Source organism: Equus quagga, chromosome 13 (assembly GCF_021613505.1).
Source record: "Equus quagga isolate Etosha38 chromosome 13, UCLA_HA_Equagga_1.0, whole genome shotgun sequence".
NCBI lineage: Eukaryota > Metazoa > Chordata > Mammalia > Perissodactyla > Equidae > Equus > Equus quagga.
In genome coordinates, this window is record NC_060279.1 from 80,415,847 (window position 1) to 80,432,851 (window position 17,005).

Consider the following 17,005-nt stretch of genomic DNA (forward strand, 5'->3'; position numbering starts at 1 on the left):
CCAAGTTCTCTCTGGAGCCCGGCCCTTAACGCTCAGCTCCGAGCCCTGGGGCCCTTTTCTTGATGACAGTTTTGCTGAGTCAGGCCCAGCTCCCTGCTAAAGGTTAGCTTTGTGGTTTTCCACCAGCACCCTCCTGCCCCTCCACGGAGCTGGGTGGGCCTGAGTGGGGTCAGCCTCGGTGCCGTGCGCTGCACCCGCCCCTGATGCCACTCTGTTCCCACAGGCCCACAACGACCTGCTTCGCACCTATGAGGCAAAGCTCCTGGCCTTCGGGATCCCCCTGGACAACGTGGGCTTCAAGCCCCTGGAGACAGCTGTGGTCGGGCAGACGCTGGGTCAGGGCCCCGCGGGACTCGTGGGCACCCCAACGTAGCCCCTGCCCGGGCTGGAGGACACCTCCTTTCAACCCTGAGGACGGCAGGCGTTTGTTTTTACATTTGTGTTGCCAGCAAATGAAGGCGCTTCACGTTGGCTGTGTGTCCTGTTGCGTGGTGTGTGGAGAGGCGCTCCAGGGCCCACGGCCAGCTGCAGCTTTCCCTGCAGCCCAGCTGGTGCGCACGCCCACCCACCCACCCTACCCCTCCCGCCTTGGGGTGGGTGGCACCAGCTGAGCTCCACCTAGTGACCGCCACAGCCTTGCAGATGCCAGCACTGACTTTATTGATGCCCAAGTCACAGCCGCCACTGGGAAATTGGGGGCCAGATGACCCAGGAGGAACACAGAGGCCAGTCTGTTGAGGGCACGGGTGGCTCGGCGGCTGTGGTAACAGAATTGGTGCTCACAGGCCAGCTGGCATTCAGCCAGAGTGACGGTGGCTCAGCCACTAGCTCCCTCGGTACGTGGTGTAGGACCACGGGCTCAGCAGCAGCGGTACGTGGAACTTGTGGGTCTCGTTTGTGATGGTGAAAACAACCTGAGAGAAGCAGAGAAGGCACCAGAAGAAGCGAGGGGCCCGCATGCAGCACACGAGCAGCCTAACCCCAGTGCTCCCGGGGAGGACACAGCAGCCCAGGCTGTGCCCTGGGAGTTAAAGTCCAGGGGACAGGAGCCCCAACGTGGTGAGGGCTGTGGAAGGACCTGAATCCTCCCTGGAGAAAGTGCTCGGCTTGAGGGACCCCTGGGCCTGCGGGTTCCCAAGGGGTCCTCCCAAAACAGGGTCAGGTGAAGGGGGAGGCAGGGAGGTCAGGCCCGGTGAGCTGGATGGGGCCCGAGTCACCCTTGGCCCTGCCCCCAACAGCCTGACCGAGGGGCAGGGCAGGGATGGGCTGCCGTGAGAAGTCCTGGACACTTCCTCTGGGAACTCAAAGCAGGTGACCTCAGCACCTGCCACCACCATGGGAGAGACTGAGGGGCGGGACCAGCCTGCCCCCGGTCCTCACCTCCACATATGGGTAGAAGCTCTCCTGCCCCCGCTTCCTCCAGTAGCCCTCGGTGTCAAAGGACAGCTTGTACGTGCCCACCTTCATCTGGCCTGGTGGCAGGAGCCCGGGACAGCGGCCGTCAGGGTCGGTGTAGCTGGGGAGGGGAAGCGGGAGCTGCAGAGGCGGTTGCGGAGCCGCGCCCCGCCTGGCTCTCCTGGGTCTGCGTGCCGGTGGCCTCAGACACCCCTGCAGCCTGACTGGGACCCGGGTGAGTAGGGCCAGGACAGCCCTGCAGCAGGATGGATTCTAGAGCCTCGTTCTGGAGCAGCCTTAAGGACACAGCCACATTGTTCTTCTAGGAAATCACATTACAGAGGAGCAGAAAGGGGAAAAAAATTCTTCCACAATCTACCCAATGAGCAGTAATCAGTTTATATTTGGCACATATTTTTCCAGGTTTTCTCTATGCCTAAATATGCTTATATACAAACATAAAAAAATAAAATGGATTATACTTTTCATACTGTTTTATAACCTGCATTTTTCATTGACTATATTGCACAAGGCTTTCTGGGTCAATAACGACCCAAACCCCCATCCACATGGCGGCGTGTTTCCAGTGGCACCAAGTGTCCAATTGGAGGGTTCTGAGGGCCCCCAGTCCCCGCCAGAAAAACATCTTATTGTTCCCACCAGCTGTGCTTTCAAGGGTTTGTACTGTGAAGGGAAAGAGTAGCCTGTCGGGGCAGTTTATGGGCGGGCTGGGGATGGTCTATGTGACCCCTATGCGACACCATGAGGTGGGACCTGGACCCCCAGCTTTTGTGGAGGGCTGAACAAGGAGGGGGCGGGCTCCTTACCCTCAGGCCCTGAACCTTGGGGCCCAGCCCCTCACCCCAACCACCAGAGGGAGCCTGCCTCCTTCAAGTCGGTCTGGGGAACCTGCTCACAAGGCCAGCCCAGGGCCACAGTGGCAGCCAGCCTGGGCCATGCCTCCCCCAGCAGGGCCTGCAGAGCACAGCGGAATCCACTCTGACCTTGCCTCTTGCTGCCTCAGTCTCCCATCTCCAAAAGGGGTAATTATGGTGCCTGCCCACAGGGTGTAGTGAGAATAAAAAGAACAGACAGTGCTCAGCTGGCACAAGCTTCCCCGTTAATCATGGTGATGAGCCTCAGGCCTTAACCCAGCCTCTGCTCCCCGGTTCTAGGGGCCAGTCCAACCAGGACGGCACAGCCTGAGGAAGCAGAGGCTGCTAGAGTCAGGAGGCCATGGGGGTCCTGAGGCCAAGGGGGACTGTCTGGCAGTGGTCAGCCCACCATCAGCCCTCAGTGCTCGCACTCCTTGCCCGTCTGGGATCCTTCACCTTGCCCGGTCACAGGCTGGGACGCAGGACGGGCCCTGCACTGGGGGAGGTGGTCTGCACTTGTGTCCTTCCTACCTTTTCCTCAGCTCGGTCCACTGCTGGCCGTGGTCCTCCAGCCTGGAGAGACGTAGGCAGAGGCCCTGGGCCGGGAGCCCTGACGCCGTGTCCAGCACATGTGTGGTCAGTGGGCTGCTGACCGGCTCCATGCCTCTGCCCTGAGCCACAAGAGAGGGGCAGGGATGAGTGTGTGGGGCCCAGCCTGGTATCCACACCAGCCTTGTGGGGCAACAGCCTTAGAGTAAACAGCCCCGGGCCCTGGGGGGAGGGGCTGGAACTGCTGAGTCAGCCCCACGAGGCTGCGGTGTCAACACTGCAGCACAGTCCCTAACAACGCAGACCTGCGTCCAGTTCTCCCCACTAGCATGGCCTCCCCACCCTACTAGGGCCCCCTCCTCTCCCCTCCCCCCACCACTGAAGGGCATCTCCGTACACAGAGGCCTCCCCACGCAGCCCTCCTTCCGCCCAGTCAGTGCAGGCCGTAGGAGGCCAGACGACGTCTCCTCGTTCTCCCAGAAGCCAGCTCGCTGTCCCCTGGCTCATGGGTCACCATGCTGTCGAGGGGACAGGAACCCAGCAACCGGGCCTGGCCCCTACCTCCGGGGAGCCAAGGTGTCGCTGGAGCGTCCGCAGCCGCGGGGCGGCCCTCGAGCTCATGGCCGGCGGGCCTCGGGACTGCGCGAGGCGGCCAGAGGTCACACCCCACGGGAGCAGGCACCTCCCCGGGCCGGCCTCGCCCTGACCCCGGCACCTCCCAGGCCTGGGGCCAGGTGTCTGACAAAACCTAGGAGGAGGGGGGCAGGCGTCCCGCTCGCGGTGGCGGCCCCACCCGGTGTCCACCTCGAAGGCCCCAGGGGATTCTGCTCAGGAGCCGGCTCGGGCGGGTGACCCCAGCGCACGCACCTGCGGGGCCGCGGAGGCTCCTCCCGGGGCCGGAAGTGAAGTCGAGGGGACTTGTGTGGGGTGGGAGGGTGGAGACGGGGCGGGGCTCGAGGGCGCGGGGCGGGTCTCCGGGGGCGGGCCTCTGGGGGGGCGGGTCTCCGGGGTCGGATCTCCCGGGGCCGGCCTCCGGGGGGCGGGTCTCCGGGGGCGGGCCTCTGGGGGAGCGGGCCTCCGGGGGCGAGCGCGGGGCGGGGCTGGTGGGTCCTGCGGGGATCGGTTCCAGCCGCGGGCGCAGACCTGGGAGGTCGGGGACGCGCGCGAGCCCGCCTGCCCCCCAGGAGTCCCAGAACTAATGTAGTTTTTTTTCTTCCCTGAGACAGTCAGGATTTTGATGGAAGCCCCTCAGTGGGGCAGGTGAGGTTTCTGATTCTGACTGCCCCGGCCGGCCAGTTTCCTCATCTGTAGAATAGGAGCAGTAGTGACTCCCAAGGCGAGGTGGTCCCATGGGATGAAGCTCTCTGACCTGGCGCTCTTGCTGCGCTACCTGCCCCTCCTCTTACCCACTCTGGCCACCCACCCCGAAGGAGTAGGGGGCTCCACACGTTGACGGGGTGGGGCCGGGGCTACGCAGAAATAAGAAAAGTGACAGCGGATTGTGGAGGCGCGAATCTGTCGTTGTATTAAAATTTTATAACACACATATAGAACACATTTTATGTGATATATCAATAAAATAAGGGCAGTCTATATTTAAAGTTTGGAAAGACCTACAACATGACGTTGGTCGACTGGCAGTGTGGCTCTGGATATGGGAACTTTTTTCTTCTTCCAAAGTGCGTTTTCTAATTATTTCGTAGTGAGTGTGGACTGTTTGTAGGTGAGAATTGGCGCGGCTAGGCGGAGGAGAAGACCCTCCTGGTGAGGTCGGGAGTGTGCTGGCTGAAGCACTTTGGAGGTAATCAGGCACTATCTATTCGAGGTTTAAACGCACCAGCGTTTGGCAGGGCTCATGTTTCTAGCAGTTAACACCAAAGGGGTGTTCACACCTGTTTTAGCAAATGCCCATGGGTACAAGAGACCAGAAACAACCAGACTGTCTCCACTGGGACAATTAAATATGTGAGCTCTGTCACACACACCGGCGTGCTTTGCAGTCCATTAAAAAGAATGAGGCCCTTTGGTGTGTGAGATGAACAGTCTCCTGGAGTAGCATCTAGTGACAAGGCGTAAAACCGTGTGAAAAATGAGAGAGGCACCTATAGCTTTCAGCCTTAGATTCCACATAGCTTCCCCTGCATTGCAAAGATTAGCCCACACAACCCTCAGACGCAGGTGTGGTTACCCCCCTTCTACACAGGAGGAAACTGAGGCACAGGGAGGCCATGGAGTGGCATGTTGTTTTCTGGCACAATACACGAAAGACTGATACTGTGATGGAGTGTTCTGTGCTCTGTCTACACCGAGCTGGCTTTTAGATACTTGACGCTTAGTGTAGCAGTTAAGAGGTGGACTCTGGTTCAGATCTTGGCTCTGTCACTTACTGAGCAGGTGACTGTGCTTCTTTGTGCCTCAGTTTCCCCCACCATCAATAGACACAAAGGCAGCACTTCTCTGATAGTCTTGGTGTGAAAACTGATGTGTGAGTACGTAAACAGCCCCGGCACTTGGCGAGACTGCGTGCTAGCCCGCCATCTGATTCTGCTCTCCGTTCTCCCCACAGACCTGTGAGGCAGTGTTGAGCACTGAGCAGAATTATCTGAGAGAGTCCCTACGTGGCTGGGCCAGGGGTCAGCTCTGGACCCTCTGGCTTAGCCCCCTCCCCAGGCAGGGGGTTCACAATTCTCAGGGGCTCAGTTCGCCCCCTGGCACAGTGTCTGGTTTGATACAGGTCGATGTGTGAGCGTTCTGGGGCATGCCCTTGGGGGAATTCTGGATTTTCAGCCCCTCCATCCCCCAGGCTGCTCTCCATGCCACCTTTGGTCTTCTCCACACTTTTTCCAAGTGCCTCCAGTATTCTGGGGCTCAAAGATCACATCTGGAACAAAGAGCAGTCAATGCCTGCCCCCTCTCCAGCCTACCCTCCTGAGTCCAGCAGAGGGTGTCATCTGGGAGGGTCCTGAGGGGGGTTATTCAGGACCTCACCCACACGCAGCCTGTGTTGTTCTGAAACTGTCCTCCTCCCCGTGAACCTCCCTCCCTGTCTTGTTGTCCTCTCTCTCTTTTTGTTTGTCCCTGGGCAGTTCTGAGGGAATGAGGCAGACGGTTCCAGGCCCCGCTGCCCGCTCTGGAGACCATTGAGGCTCTGGGGACAAGGCTTCTTGCCTCTAGGGGTGAAGCAGCAGCCACACCCATGAGGGAAGGCGGACAAATGCCTTAAGAGAGACAGGCGGGAGGTCTGGGGGCCTGAGCCCTTTGCCCCTGAGGTGCCTGCGTTCCCTGCTTCCTGTCCCACCCTCCCAGCTCCCTCACTAGCTCTTCCAGGGTCCCTCCCACAAATTCTCATTTCGGGGTCTGCTTTTGGGGGAACATCCCAGGTTAGTATTTTTCTGGGAGACAACTGTTAATTAGGCGGCACTTCCCCTGGGGTCCGGGGTGCTGGCGTGGCTGTGTTGACACAAGGACCAGGGAGGACCACTGTTGCAGCAGAAAGCCCTCACCCGGAAGCCGCCACCCTCTCGTCCTGTCCAGAGCAGATGGCACCAACTGATGGTGGCCCCAGTGGGAGGCAAGTGGGTGACCAACATAGCCTGTCTCTAGGTGTTTTCAAAGGCCGTCCTTGTTCTTGGGGTCCATGGTGACAGCAAAGCAGCTGGTTCTTCCACAGTAGGAGCCGGGGCGTCAGCCTCCTTCACCTTCAGCCTCACTCTCTCAGCGTCTGCCTTGTTCTCAAACGCCTGGCTCACCTACTGCACGCAAAGGATACAGGCACCTGTTCCTGATGCCCTGTCTGGGGACTTGGGAGACAGACAGCCGGCGCCAGCCTCGAGGAGCCCTCTGTATCTCAGGAGGATCCTTTGTTCTTAATCAAGATGGGCCGCAGTGGAGGCTGCTGTGCTGTCGGCCCGAGAGATGATGAGGGGCACCCACAAAGCCCCTGCTTGGCCCTCTGCACGTGCCTGTCGGTGTGGGGCTTCCAGCAGCTCATTGTCCATCTTCACCCTGTTCTGAAGGGGCTGGACAGCTAATGCCACGTCTCCCAGGCCCTGCAGCCCTGATCCTGGGCGTGTGTCAGCAGGAGGAAGCCACAGCCCCACGGCTGGGTGCAACTCCTCTGATTCTGGCCTCCGGTCACTGTGAGGAGCTCTGTGGTGACTGCAGACCCCTCAGGTCTGACTGTGGCCATCAACCCTGCAGGACCCGGAGCCCAACAAGAATTTGGGCCTGGAGTGGCTCCTCCTGCCTGTCCCTTGCACCTGCCTGTCAAGTCCCCTCTGACTCAGTCTCCACAGGGATCGAGTCTCTCTGTCTTCAGTCAGGCACATGAGATTGCAAGCGGAGCTCAGCTGGAACCCCTGCCACCCCCGGGGAGTCCCTGACACCAGCCCATTCCCCTTGGGAGCAGCGGGGGTTTATTGCTCTGGACCGTTTGAGGAGAAGGCGCTGTCCGGATCCGCCTCTACATCTCAGCGACAGGGGCTCATGGGCCTCTGCAGTTCTCTGTCTCTCTGTGTCCTGCCATTTCTGTCTTGGGACCAAACGACAAACTGTGGCTTTGTCCACAGAGGGGTGGGCTTCCACATTGTAGCAGGCAGCATAGCAGCCTTCCCAGGTCAAAAGAATTTACTCGATTATTTTGAGGCTACACCTCCCAGAGTGGAGAGGGTCTGCTCTCTGAGGTCAGGCTGGTCTGGGTTCAGATTCCAGCCCAGGAATCCTGGTGTTAGCACCTCCCTGTGCATTGTTTACTGTGGTCCTGACACACCTCCGTGGGACACAATCAATGTCCCCTTTTCTGCCCTTCACTTATCGGAGCATCCTGCACAGCGCACCCCAAAGAAGCCTGGGTCACTTCCCGCCACCTGGGCCTGAAGGCTCTTTATTCTTATCCGGCGGGATCCAGAGGGCTCCTGGCCAAGAGGGAGCCCCTGCCCTGTCCCCAGGACAACCACATCTTGTCTGTCTTGTGGACTCTTCCTTCTGCACTCGTCTGCCCATTTGAGTCGCCGCCCAGCCCAAGATGGCTGCCCTTGCCCTGGGACAGGAGAGTTGGTCAGTGTGTCCCAAAGGTGGCAGCAGGCTCTAACATGCTGCCAGGCTGAGAAACACTGGCCTGGATCGCGACACTGCTGCTCAGCACAGTGACGCACGGGCCACAGGCAAGAGTCCACTAGATGTCCACTGGCCTCAGCTGGACTTACTGAGTTCGGGCTGGGATGGGAGGGCTGGCGGTGCTGTTGGCCCCTGTGACCACGGCTGTCACGGTAGACTTCAGCCTTTGCCTTGGAGGGCAGCAGCCTGAGCCGTCGGGGTGTGCGCGGGAGCGCTCCGCAGACAGGCATGCAGGGTCAGCACTGGAGACTGTAGATGAAGGTGCGGCTCAGGAGCCGGAGAGCGATGCGGAACCCCTCAGGCTGCTGACCTGGAGGATCCTCCCTCCATTAGATGGCGGGCTTCTGGCTGCTCAAAGAAAAGCTTTCTCCTTGGCCCACCACTATCCAAAGAAGCAAACTTTGGTAAATTCAGACCATCCTCTCCCAAAATTGACCCAGGAGGAGACTTTACCTGGATTGGGATCTGACCAATATGTTCCCAGTCCCAGTACCAGACCAGGGCGTCCTGGGACCCCTCAGTTATGTGCTCAACACTCGGGGCGGGGGTGGGATGTTGGGAGTGGTCTTCTGTTTTCACCAGAGGATGTGGTCTAATTTTGTGGGAAGTGGAACCTTTTCTTTCTACCAGTTCCAGGAGGAGTCTGGCGGATCGCATCCTGATTTACTCCAGTGCAACCTTGGGCTTGCTAGGCGCAGCTCGCAGTCAGCCAGCGGGCACCAGCAGGACCTTGTCTGCAGCGGGCGCCTCTTCTGCTTGGCTGGTACACGTTCTAATTGGTCAGGAGTCTGTTCTGATTGGTTGGGAACCTGTTCTGCTTGGTTAGTGTTCGTTCTGATTGGCTACTGTCTGTGCCATAGCAGCTGAAGCAATTGTATGTGTGACAGCACCACCCCTGGCCCCTCCTGACCTGGGACCTGTCTGTCCAGCCTGAAAGAGAGCACACTGAGGGTTCCTGTGTGCCAGTTGATGGTGAGGCACCTGAGGGGTCTTGGCTGAGGATGGTGTAAGCCCTGGCTGCATTGCAGGTGTTCTCGTTGTCATCTGTGTCTGTTGCTCTGACTTGGATCTTGGAGGGTCCTGCAAGGACAGAGGGGAGAAGAGTTGATAATCTCAACAAGTAACAACCAGCATGGCGATGTGAATTAATATAGAAATTTAAAAGTAAATGTGTTCCCTTTCTATACCGATGATAAAACTGCTTCTTGGGGCTGGCCCTGTGGCCGAGTGGTTAAGTTTGCACATTCCACTTCAGTGGCCCAGGGTTTTGCCGGTTCAGATCCTGGGCACAAACATGGCGCCACTCGTCAGGCCACGCTGAAACTAGAAGGACCCGCAACTAAAATATATACAACTATGTACTGGGAGGACTTGGGGAGAAAAAGCGGGAAACGAAAAAGAAGAAGATTGGCAACAGATGTTAGTGCAGGTGCCAATCTTAAAAAAAAAAAAAAAGAAACTGCTTCTCAAGTGATATAAGCTCTAGTTCAAACAATTCACCAAATTATTAGAATAATTTCCAAATGGCTTGTTCACTCTTTTCAGAAATCTTTAGGGCATCTTTTGACATGGCTGTCACCATGGGATCCTTGCCCCCATTAACATGACGCTTCAGGGGAGTGAGACTCTATTGAATGCCTAAGGGGGGGCTGTGGCTGTTTCCAGTGGTCCCATTGCTCCCAGGACACTTCTGACCTTCTCTTTCCCCTACTGTTGTCAGGGGAGTCCTGTCTGGACCTGGCCACCCTTCAGGAGCTGGGGCCGAGCACACAAGCCAGAAGGGGAGAAGTGGTGAGGGCGCTGGACAGAGGTGGAGGGGGCAGTGCGTCCTGATTGCTACAACCAAGCCTCTGGAATTTGGTCCATGGAGACAACCCCACACGGCTGTGTGCCTCACGTGGATGGTCAGGAGATCGCTGGTGCGGTGGGGAGCAGTGGTCTGTTGTGGGGTTACAGGCAGCAGGAGGATAGACAAGAATGGAGGAAAAGTGGAAGAAGGCAGAGGGGGAAGGAAACGCCACGTCAGAGCGTCCTCTCCTAGGAGATGCCCTGTAATTTTCATTTCACCATTTTCAGTCGCACACAATTAGGACCCCACAGTGTCAGATTGGGAGCCATGGGTGCACGGACGTCAGTGCTGTCCACGAGGCCGTCGCAAGGCCAAGAGATGCTTCCCGAGAAGCGGTCCCTGGGCTGCTGCTGGGCGGCAGCGGGGCCGGAAGGACACGTGCCCCTCGACCCTTCAGCAGCAGCCAGCTGGAATGGAGCACCCCCGAACCAGACCCTTGTTTTCAGGAACGTGAACTGGAAAATACGAAGGGAACTGAGCAAGGAGAAAGGGAAGCTGAGCCAGGGTGTGTAGAGAGAAGCCATGCGTGGGAACAGCTGCGAGGGGGAGGAGGGGCTGGGAGGGGCCCCGTTACTGAGACGCAGAAACAGCAAACAGAAGGGACGCGCAGCCTGGAGTAAGGCAGCCAGTGGGCATCGCCTGTACTGTGCAGACCCATGGTCCCTGCACTTCCTCGGGCCTGGGGGACCCTGTTGCTCTACGGCCCCTGTTGGCGCATCTCTGTGGGGTCCTTCCTGCCTGTGGCCCTCCCCGGTGCCAGCTTTCTGAGTGAGCCCGAGAGAGGCTCTGCTGCTTGAAACAAACAGAAAGCCTCTGCAGCCCTTGAGCTGTGCCTTCTGGTTTCAGGGTGGGGACACCAAGCACTGGAGCCCAGGGCACGGACTCGTAGGAAGACTTTCTCTGCTGTTTGCACTTAGTTTCCCAGATCTTCATGTCTTCCCCAAATTTACTGCCGGGTGTCACCAAAACCTTCCATTGTTCTCATTAACCTGGGTGGGCTCCTTCCATCACAGACACCTAGGTAAATTCGGACTTGCCGTCTTTCTGGCCTGTCACCGCGATCATAATCTCCATTGGGTCCTTGACAGCATTCCCGTTCAAAGATGCAGCGTGAGAAAAAAGCGGCAAAACCTGACAGCGATGGAGACAGGTGCGGGCCACCGGGTGTGGTGCCACTCAGCACACACTTGGGTCTAGAGAAGGCCCAGCCCAGTGAGAACGCACTTTCCTACTTCCCCCCACACTCCAGTCACTGGGGAGTCTGAGGAAGGCGGCATCTGCGACAACTCGGGTGTCTCTGCTTTTGTGCTCATGGCCATCCTCCTTCTCCTCCTCCTCCCTGTCCATAGAAAGCGCTTCAGTGGGACACGTGCTGCCCAGAGAGGTGACAGTCACCATTCCCTTGCAGCTGGATGTGCCACGTGACCACGTTCTCCAGGACGGGCCATGAGAAGCGATGGCTGCAGTTTCTGCACCACACTGCTTGGCGCGTGTGCACCTCCCTAGCCCCTTCCTTCTTCCCTCCTTAGGTGTGGAAATGCATCTGGATGGAACCTGCTTTGACTCTGTGAATGAGGGTGACTTCTCAGGGGAGGAGAGCAGGGAGGGAGGAGCCTGGGTCCTAAGTGAGACCCACTCAACTAAGGAGGGCTTCACCTGGGCCTCGGTCTCACTGGGAGAGGTGTAGCTGAGAGTCTGCTGGACAACACGCCCCAGAGATGTACAATCCGAGGGCGCATGGCATCGCAGCTAATGACAACAGCTGACGTGTGCTGAGAACTGACCCAGAACCGGACGAACTTTAGCTCGACAGCAAAGGGAAGCCAGGGCTCCGAGGGCATTGTCACCAGGCTCACTAAGCGCCAGTGCTGAGGTTTGACTGCAGGCTGTCTGGCTCTGGGTCCTACGCTCTTCACATTTGAAGATTGGAGAGTCTGGAATAGCCTCGAGTCGTAGGATCTGCTCATTCTCTCTGCTTGGCCCCCACTTGCCACTTCCTGTCCCTCCACCGCACCTTCATCTCTGCTGCAGGCATCATGCCTTCCGCCCCGCAGAATGCAGGCACCTGCAGAGCCGGCCTGCTTATCACGCATCGCTGCAGCTAGTAGTTGTGGTAGAAACCATAACAATAATAATCATATTCTTCCATGTACTGCTGGCTACAGGCAGCCCTGGGAGTCTAGTGGTTAAGATTGGGCCCTGTCACCTCCCTACCCTGGGTTCAATTCCCAATCAGGGAACCACACCACCTGTCTGTCGTATTCACACTGTGGGGGATGCATGTTGTGTGTGGCTGGGATGCTGAAAGCTCTGCCACTGGTATTTCAACTACCATCAGGGTCACCTGTGGTGGGCAGGTCTCAGTGGAGCTTCCAGAGTGAGACAGACTAGGAAGAAGCACCTGGCCACCCACTGCTGAAGAAACTGGCCATGAAAACCCTATGAATGGCAGCGGAGCACTGTCTGAGAGAGCGCTGAAAGGGAAGAGGATGGCACCGAAAGACCAGGTGGAACCTGCTGTCCGCAGGTTGCTAGGAGTCGGAACTGACTCAATGGCACTGACAACAAATTGCTGTCTACTCCGAGGTCAGAAGCTTGAAAACACCACACTGACCTGCTGGAGCTTCTGGGGCATCTTGGGAGGCCCCTCATTGGAAGGCATGCAATCCGCAATGAAAAGGAAGCCAAGGACACAGAGGACAGGCTTGGACAATGCCATGGGCCAGACTGAGTGCCGCCATTCAGTGTCCTGTTTCTCCTCTGGTCCCCAGAAAACAATGCCTCCCCCTCCCCCGTTCCCCTGCTATGCCCCGCCATGGCCTCAAGATGTTTCCAAACCCCTTCCTCTGGAGAGCGGAAGGCTGAGAGGTGGACACCGTGGCATCCGGGAGAGGCAGAGGCGGAGCAGATGCTTTCTCCCTAAACCCAAGAAACCGGAGAACTTTCTTGAGCCCTGAATGCATTGCATATTTAAACCTGTACCAAAACTAGGTCAAGATCTGGTCTACAAACTCTTTCTGGAAACAGCTTTCCCGTCCAACAAGAGGGAGTTTGTTAAACCACAGCCTGACCCCAGGATGTGGGACACAGCGTAGCTGTGAAAACTGAAGGGAAGGTGTTCGAGATTGTTTGTAAAGGGAAAGAAGCGGGTGGGAAAGCAGGATGGGGGCCGAATAGTGTTTGTAAAGGAAAAGCATGCAGGCACGTCTGTGTGGGCGCAGACACCTGTCTGTGTGGGACGAATAGAAAGCTCTAACTCGCTGTGTTAACTGGTGTTCCCTCTGGATTATGGAATTATGGGTGGTTTTTATTTTCTATATTTTCTAAATTTTTTTAAAAACCAGCAATGGCATATCATTAGAAAAAAACAATGGAGTTGTTGCCATTAAGTATGAGAGCTTGCATAATAAGATCTTCAAGTGCACGTTTCAAAATAAACCCCATGCTGCCAAAACAGAGTGTGCAAACCCAGCCACCGGGCCATGGGGCTGACCTGAACTTCCACTTTTTAAAAAAGAGTTATTTTAAAAAATCTTTCTGGGGCAGCCCTGGTATCCGAGCAGTTAAGTTTGTGTGCTCCATTTTGGCAGCCCAGGGTTCGCCGGTTTGGATCCTGGGCGCGGACATGGCACCGCTTATCAAGCCATGCTGAGGTGGCATCCCACATGCCACAACTAGAAGGACCCACAACTAGAATATACAACCATGTCTTGCGGCTTTGGGGAGGAAAGAAAAAATACAATAGATTGAAGTGATAACCTGAAATAAAGAAGAAAGGTCAAATTAAATTAAAAAAAATTTCTTCCATAAGTTTTAAGAAATCTGATCTTGGAAGACAGCACTTGTGGGTGACATCCCTCCTCAGAGGTGGCTCTCAAGAGCCTGGGTCAGATACTGGCTGGGCTGGTAGGACCGGGGCTGGGCCAGGAGCCAGACGGGGCAGAGTCTGGGAGTCGAAGACAAATTTACCAAGTTTTGGACAAGTTTACCCTCACGTGCTGCTTGGCCCCTGGCGAGGCTTGCCAGGCCCCAACTGTGGAGGGTGCTCTGCTGTGCTGGGCTCTTGGCTAACCATCCCCACCTGCCCAGCTATGGTCTGCAAGCATGCCAGCAGTGTCCTTACCTGGGTGGCAGACAAGCAGAGCAGAAACAGGTGGCTTCAGTCATAGCTGTGGGGGCCACTGCGGTCACAGAGTGGAACATGTGATGGAGGCAGCTGGCTGTGCCATCCTGTCACCTCAGCTGCTGATGTCCTGCTTGCCCAAGGACTATGGACCTGCCCTCCAGGACAGTGTCAGGTGGAGGTGCTGGGAAGCCAGCAGGCGCAGCTGGAGTGGCCTTGGAGGCCCACTAGGTGATACGGGCACAGGACAGTGGCTTCAGCTGGAGGTGCTTCTCAGCTGCCTGCTGGGAAGAGAGAGACTGGAACCCAGAGCCAGCGCTCACTCCTCTGAGCCGCCTCTTCAAAGTGAGGGTTACGGCTGCCAGCAGCGGACAGTCGGGCAGGGGGCGTATGAATGACCAGCTCCCTCGGTGAGGTGACCTGAGACCGTGTGAGACCGTGAGGGCAAGGCTGAAGCCGATATGCCTTTTCATGATCTAGTTTTGGGAGTTGTCACCGTCACTGTCACGACACAGCTCAGCCCTGTTCTACGAAGGAGGGGACTGCACAGGAGTGAGGACAACAAGAGGTGGATTTGGGGGGGCCGTCTTGGAGGCCGGTGGCCACATCAGGAATGAAGTTTGTTGCTGAAGGGCAGGAAGAGGAGCTGACTACTCTCCTCCTCGTCCTGAGTTGCTCAGCCTTCCAGCAGAGTGTTGGGGTTGGCGGGAGATGGCGGTAACCACCACCTGGCAGTTGTGGGTTCCCCTTCCCACTGTATTTCAAGCTTGACCCTATAACTCTGCCCCCTCTCCCACGGCCCGTGCTGAAAGCACAGAATATTGAAAGTTTATGGTGTTCTCTCAGAGCATTGTCCCCACTCCTCTTCCCATAGGGAAAAAACCCACAGACACACACCTTCCTTTAAAAAAGCATGAAAGAAAAAAGAAAATGATAGTGGATATTTCTTATTGATTTCTTATTGATAGTTCAGATAGTTTATGCAGAGACTCCTCACAGGCCCGGCAGAGCGAGAGGGACAGAAGGTCATCGCTCCAGGTCGTGGGGTTCAGGGGACCCCTGGGCGGCCCGTACTCCTGTTGTCATCTCCGTAAGGGGTGGTTGGAATGCGGCTGTCCTGACCCTCCCTCGCAGGAGCAGGACTGACTTAGGCTTAGGGCCCTGGGAAGCAGGGCGCTACCTCCCAGAGGAGAGGATGTGGTGGGGGTCCTCACCCACTGGGAATCTTAGCACACCAGCGCTCCTCTCTACATTCAAAGTCGGTTCTGGTTCTGAGAAAAGCGCGACCTCTGAGCTGTTGGCACCCTCACTTTCCCAGTGGGAGACGCAACATGCTTACTTGCCTCACTTCGAGTCCTGTGGACTCCCACCCCGTTGGGTCCACGGGAACTCCGTGCTCCTGGGTATTGTGGACGCTATAAGTGAACGGGTAGCCAGGAATGACCGACACCGTGCATATCCGCTCTGCTCACCGTACACTCCATTGTCTCATCAGACTTCACTTACAAAACGTAAGTGTAAAGATAAAATAATTCAGAATTTCGAGATGGCAACAGTGTTGCACTGAACCACGTGGGCCCAGGTACAAGGCAAGCATGTTATAGAAGCTGCTGTGCCTGCGTGTGTCATGAGGACATGGTATGCAGACAGGGCGGCAAGGGGCTCAGAGACCCTGGCCGCACGGCTGACTCCTGCAGGTGCTGTCCCAAGAGCCTGTCCTCAGCAGGGCCGGGTGAGGGCTGGTTGCACAGGCCGTGGTCAGGACTGCCCGCCCGCGTTAAGGGAGGTTCTGAGGCTGCCCAGGCTTGGTGGGAAGGGCGGCGGCCCCAAGGGACATGCACCCACACACCTTGCATCCCTGACCTCACACCTCCTTCTCAGGGCAGCTGAGTCTGTGCAGAGAAAGCAGTGGGTCTGCCCAATCTCTGAATTTGGATCCCAGGCCCCTTTGCCTTCCCTCATCCAGCACTGAAGACATGGAAGATGTGGGCGTGGAAAGCTGTGCAGGGAGAGAATAACAAGGAGGGAGGGACTTGCATTCTCAGCCATCCTCTGTGCCAGATTCTGCCTGTGCTTACTCGACTTTGAACATCAAACCAAAAGGCTGGGGTTACAATTCCCATTTTATAGATTAGAAAACAGGCACAGAGAGGTTGAGTATCTTGCCCTAGGTCACACAGCTGGTGAGGGTGGAGCTGAGAATCAGGCCCACTATGGTCTGATCTGGAGTCCAAATGCTGTGCACCATGAGATGCTGACCCTGAGGGGACAGCAAGGAGAGAGTGAGGGAGACCAGATGCCCCACACTGAGCCAGGCACACGTATGTGCACACACACATGTGCACACATCCCTCCCTGGCTTTCACCTCTGAGGCTACGGACGTCGGAGGAATCAGGAGAGGATCCTGGAGAAGCCAAAGGAGGAGAGTGGGGGGCCTATTAGGAAAAATACTTCCCAGGAGACCAGAGAATAACATTCCCTGATGAATCTGTCTCAAATCCTACATTTCTCTCCCCGGGCCAGGACTCGATTCTCCAATAACCTAACTAAAGGGACTCCAGGCTTATGCCAGACTTCTAGGGGCTGAGTTCCTGTGGAGATCTAGGCCAAGAGTATGAGTTCTCTGTGGCCCTCCTGGACCCTCTGCTTTCAGTGGTAAGAGGAGACTGAGGTATGTGGTCTGGACTTCAGATTTGTATGGAAATAACATTTATTAGAACAGGAGGCCCAGAAACCATGGAGGGGATTGGAATCAACATCCTCAGAGCACTGAAGGTACTCTCCTGTTTGTCTACCTCATCTCTTGTCATCAAAGTGGAAGACTTGTTTAACTGATGATTTCTGCACTCATTACACTTTTGCGAATGTAAGGGGTCAGTAGACTTCCTCTGAAGCCCCCGTTGGAGCTGGAGTATGGAGTGTGTGTGGTGGCTACATTTGTCCTCTTGTGGCTGAGACGTGATTTATCGGTAATCACTCACTTACCCTCTCTGCAAAATTAGAGCTTCTCCCCTGTGTGTGTCCTCTGGTGCCTGATGAGATGTGACTTCACACTAAAGCCTTGTTCACACTCCCTGCAAACATAGGGCTTCTCCCCT

General features: G+C 56.7%; 2 protein-coding genes across 6 annotated transcripts in view; one reads left to right on the top strand and one right to left on the bottom strand.

The window, feature by feature from the left end:
• Window positions 1–471, top strand: part of GAS8 (growth arrest specific 8) — a 59,698-nt gene extending 59,227 nt beyond the window's left edge. For all 5 annotated transcript variants that reach the window (XM_046680719.1, XM_046680720.1, XM_046680722.1 and 2 more), the window contains one exon: window positions 224–471. In XM_046680719.1, coding sequence (XP_046536675.1) covers window positions 224–373 — 150 coding nt within the window. In that variant the 3' untranslated portion in view covers window positions 374–471. The remainder of the gene's footprint in view (window positions 1–223) is intronic.
• A 165-nt stretch (window positions 472–636) lies between these two features.
• Window positions 637–3,680, bottom strand: LOC124249619 (5-hydroxyisourate hydrolase-like). Its single transcript, XM_046680733.1, has 4 exons — window positions 3,381–3,680; window positions 2,802–2,941; window positions 1,381–1,516; window positions 637–914 (listed from the first exon to the last, which is right to left on the bottom strand). Exons 1-4 carry the CDS (start codon window positions 3,438–3,440, stop codon window positions 825–827), a joined length of 426 nt encoding a protein of 141 aa, XP_046536689.1. The 5' UTR covers window positions 3,441–3,680; the 3' UTR covers window positions 637–824.
• Window positions 3,681–17,005: the final 13,325 nt, after the last annotated feature.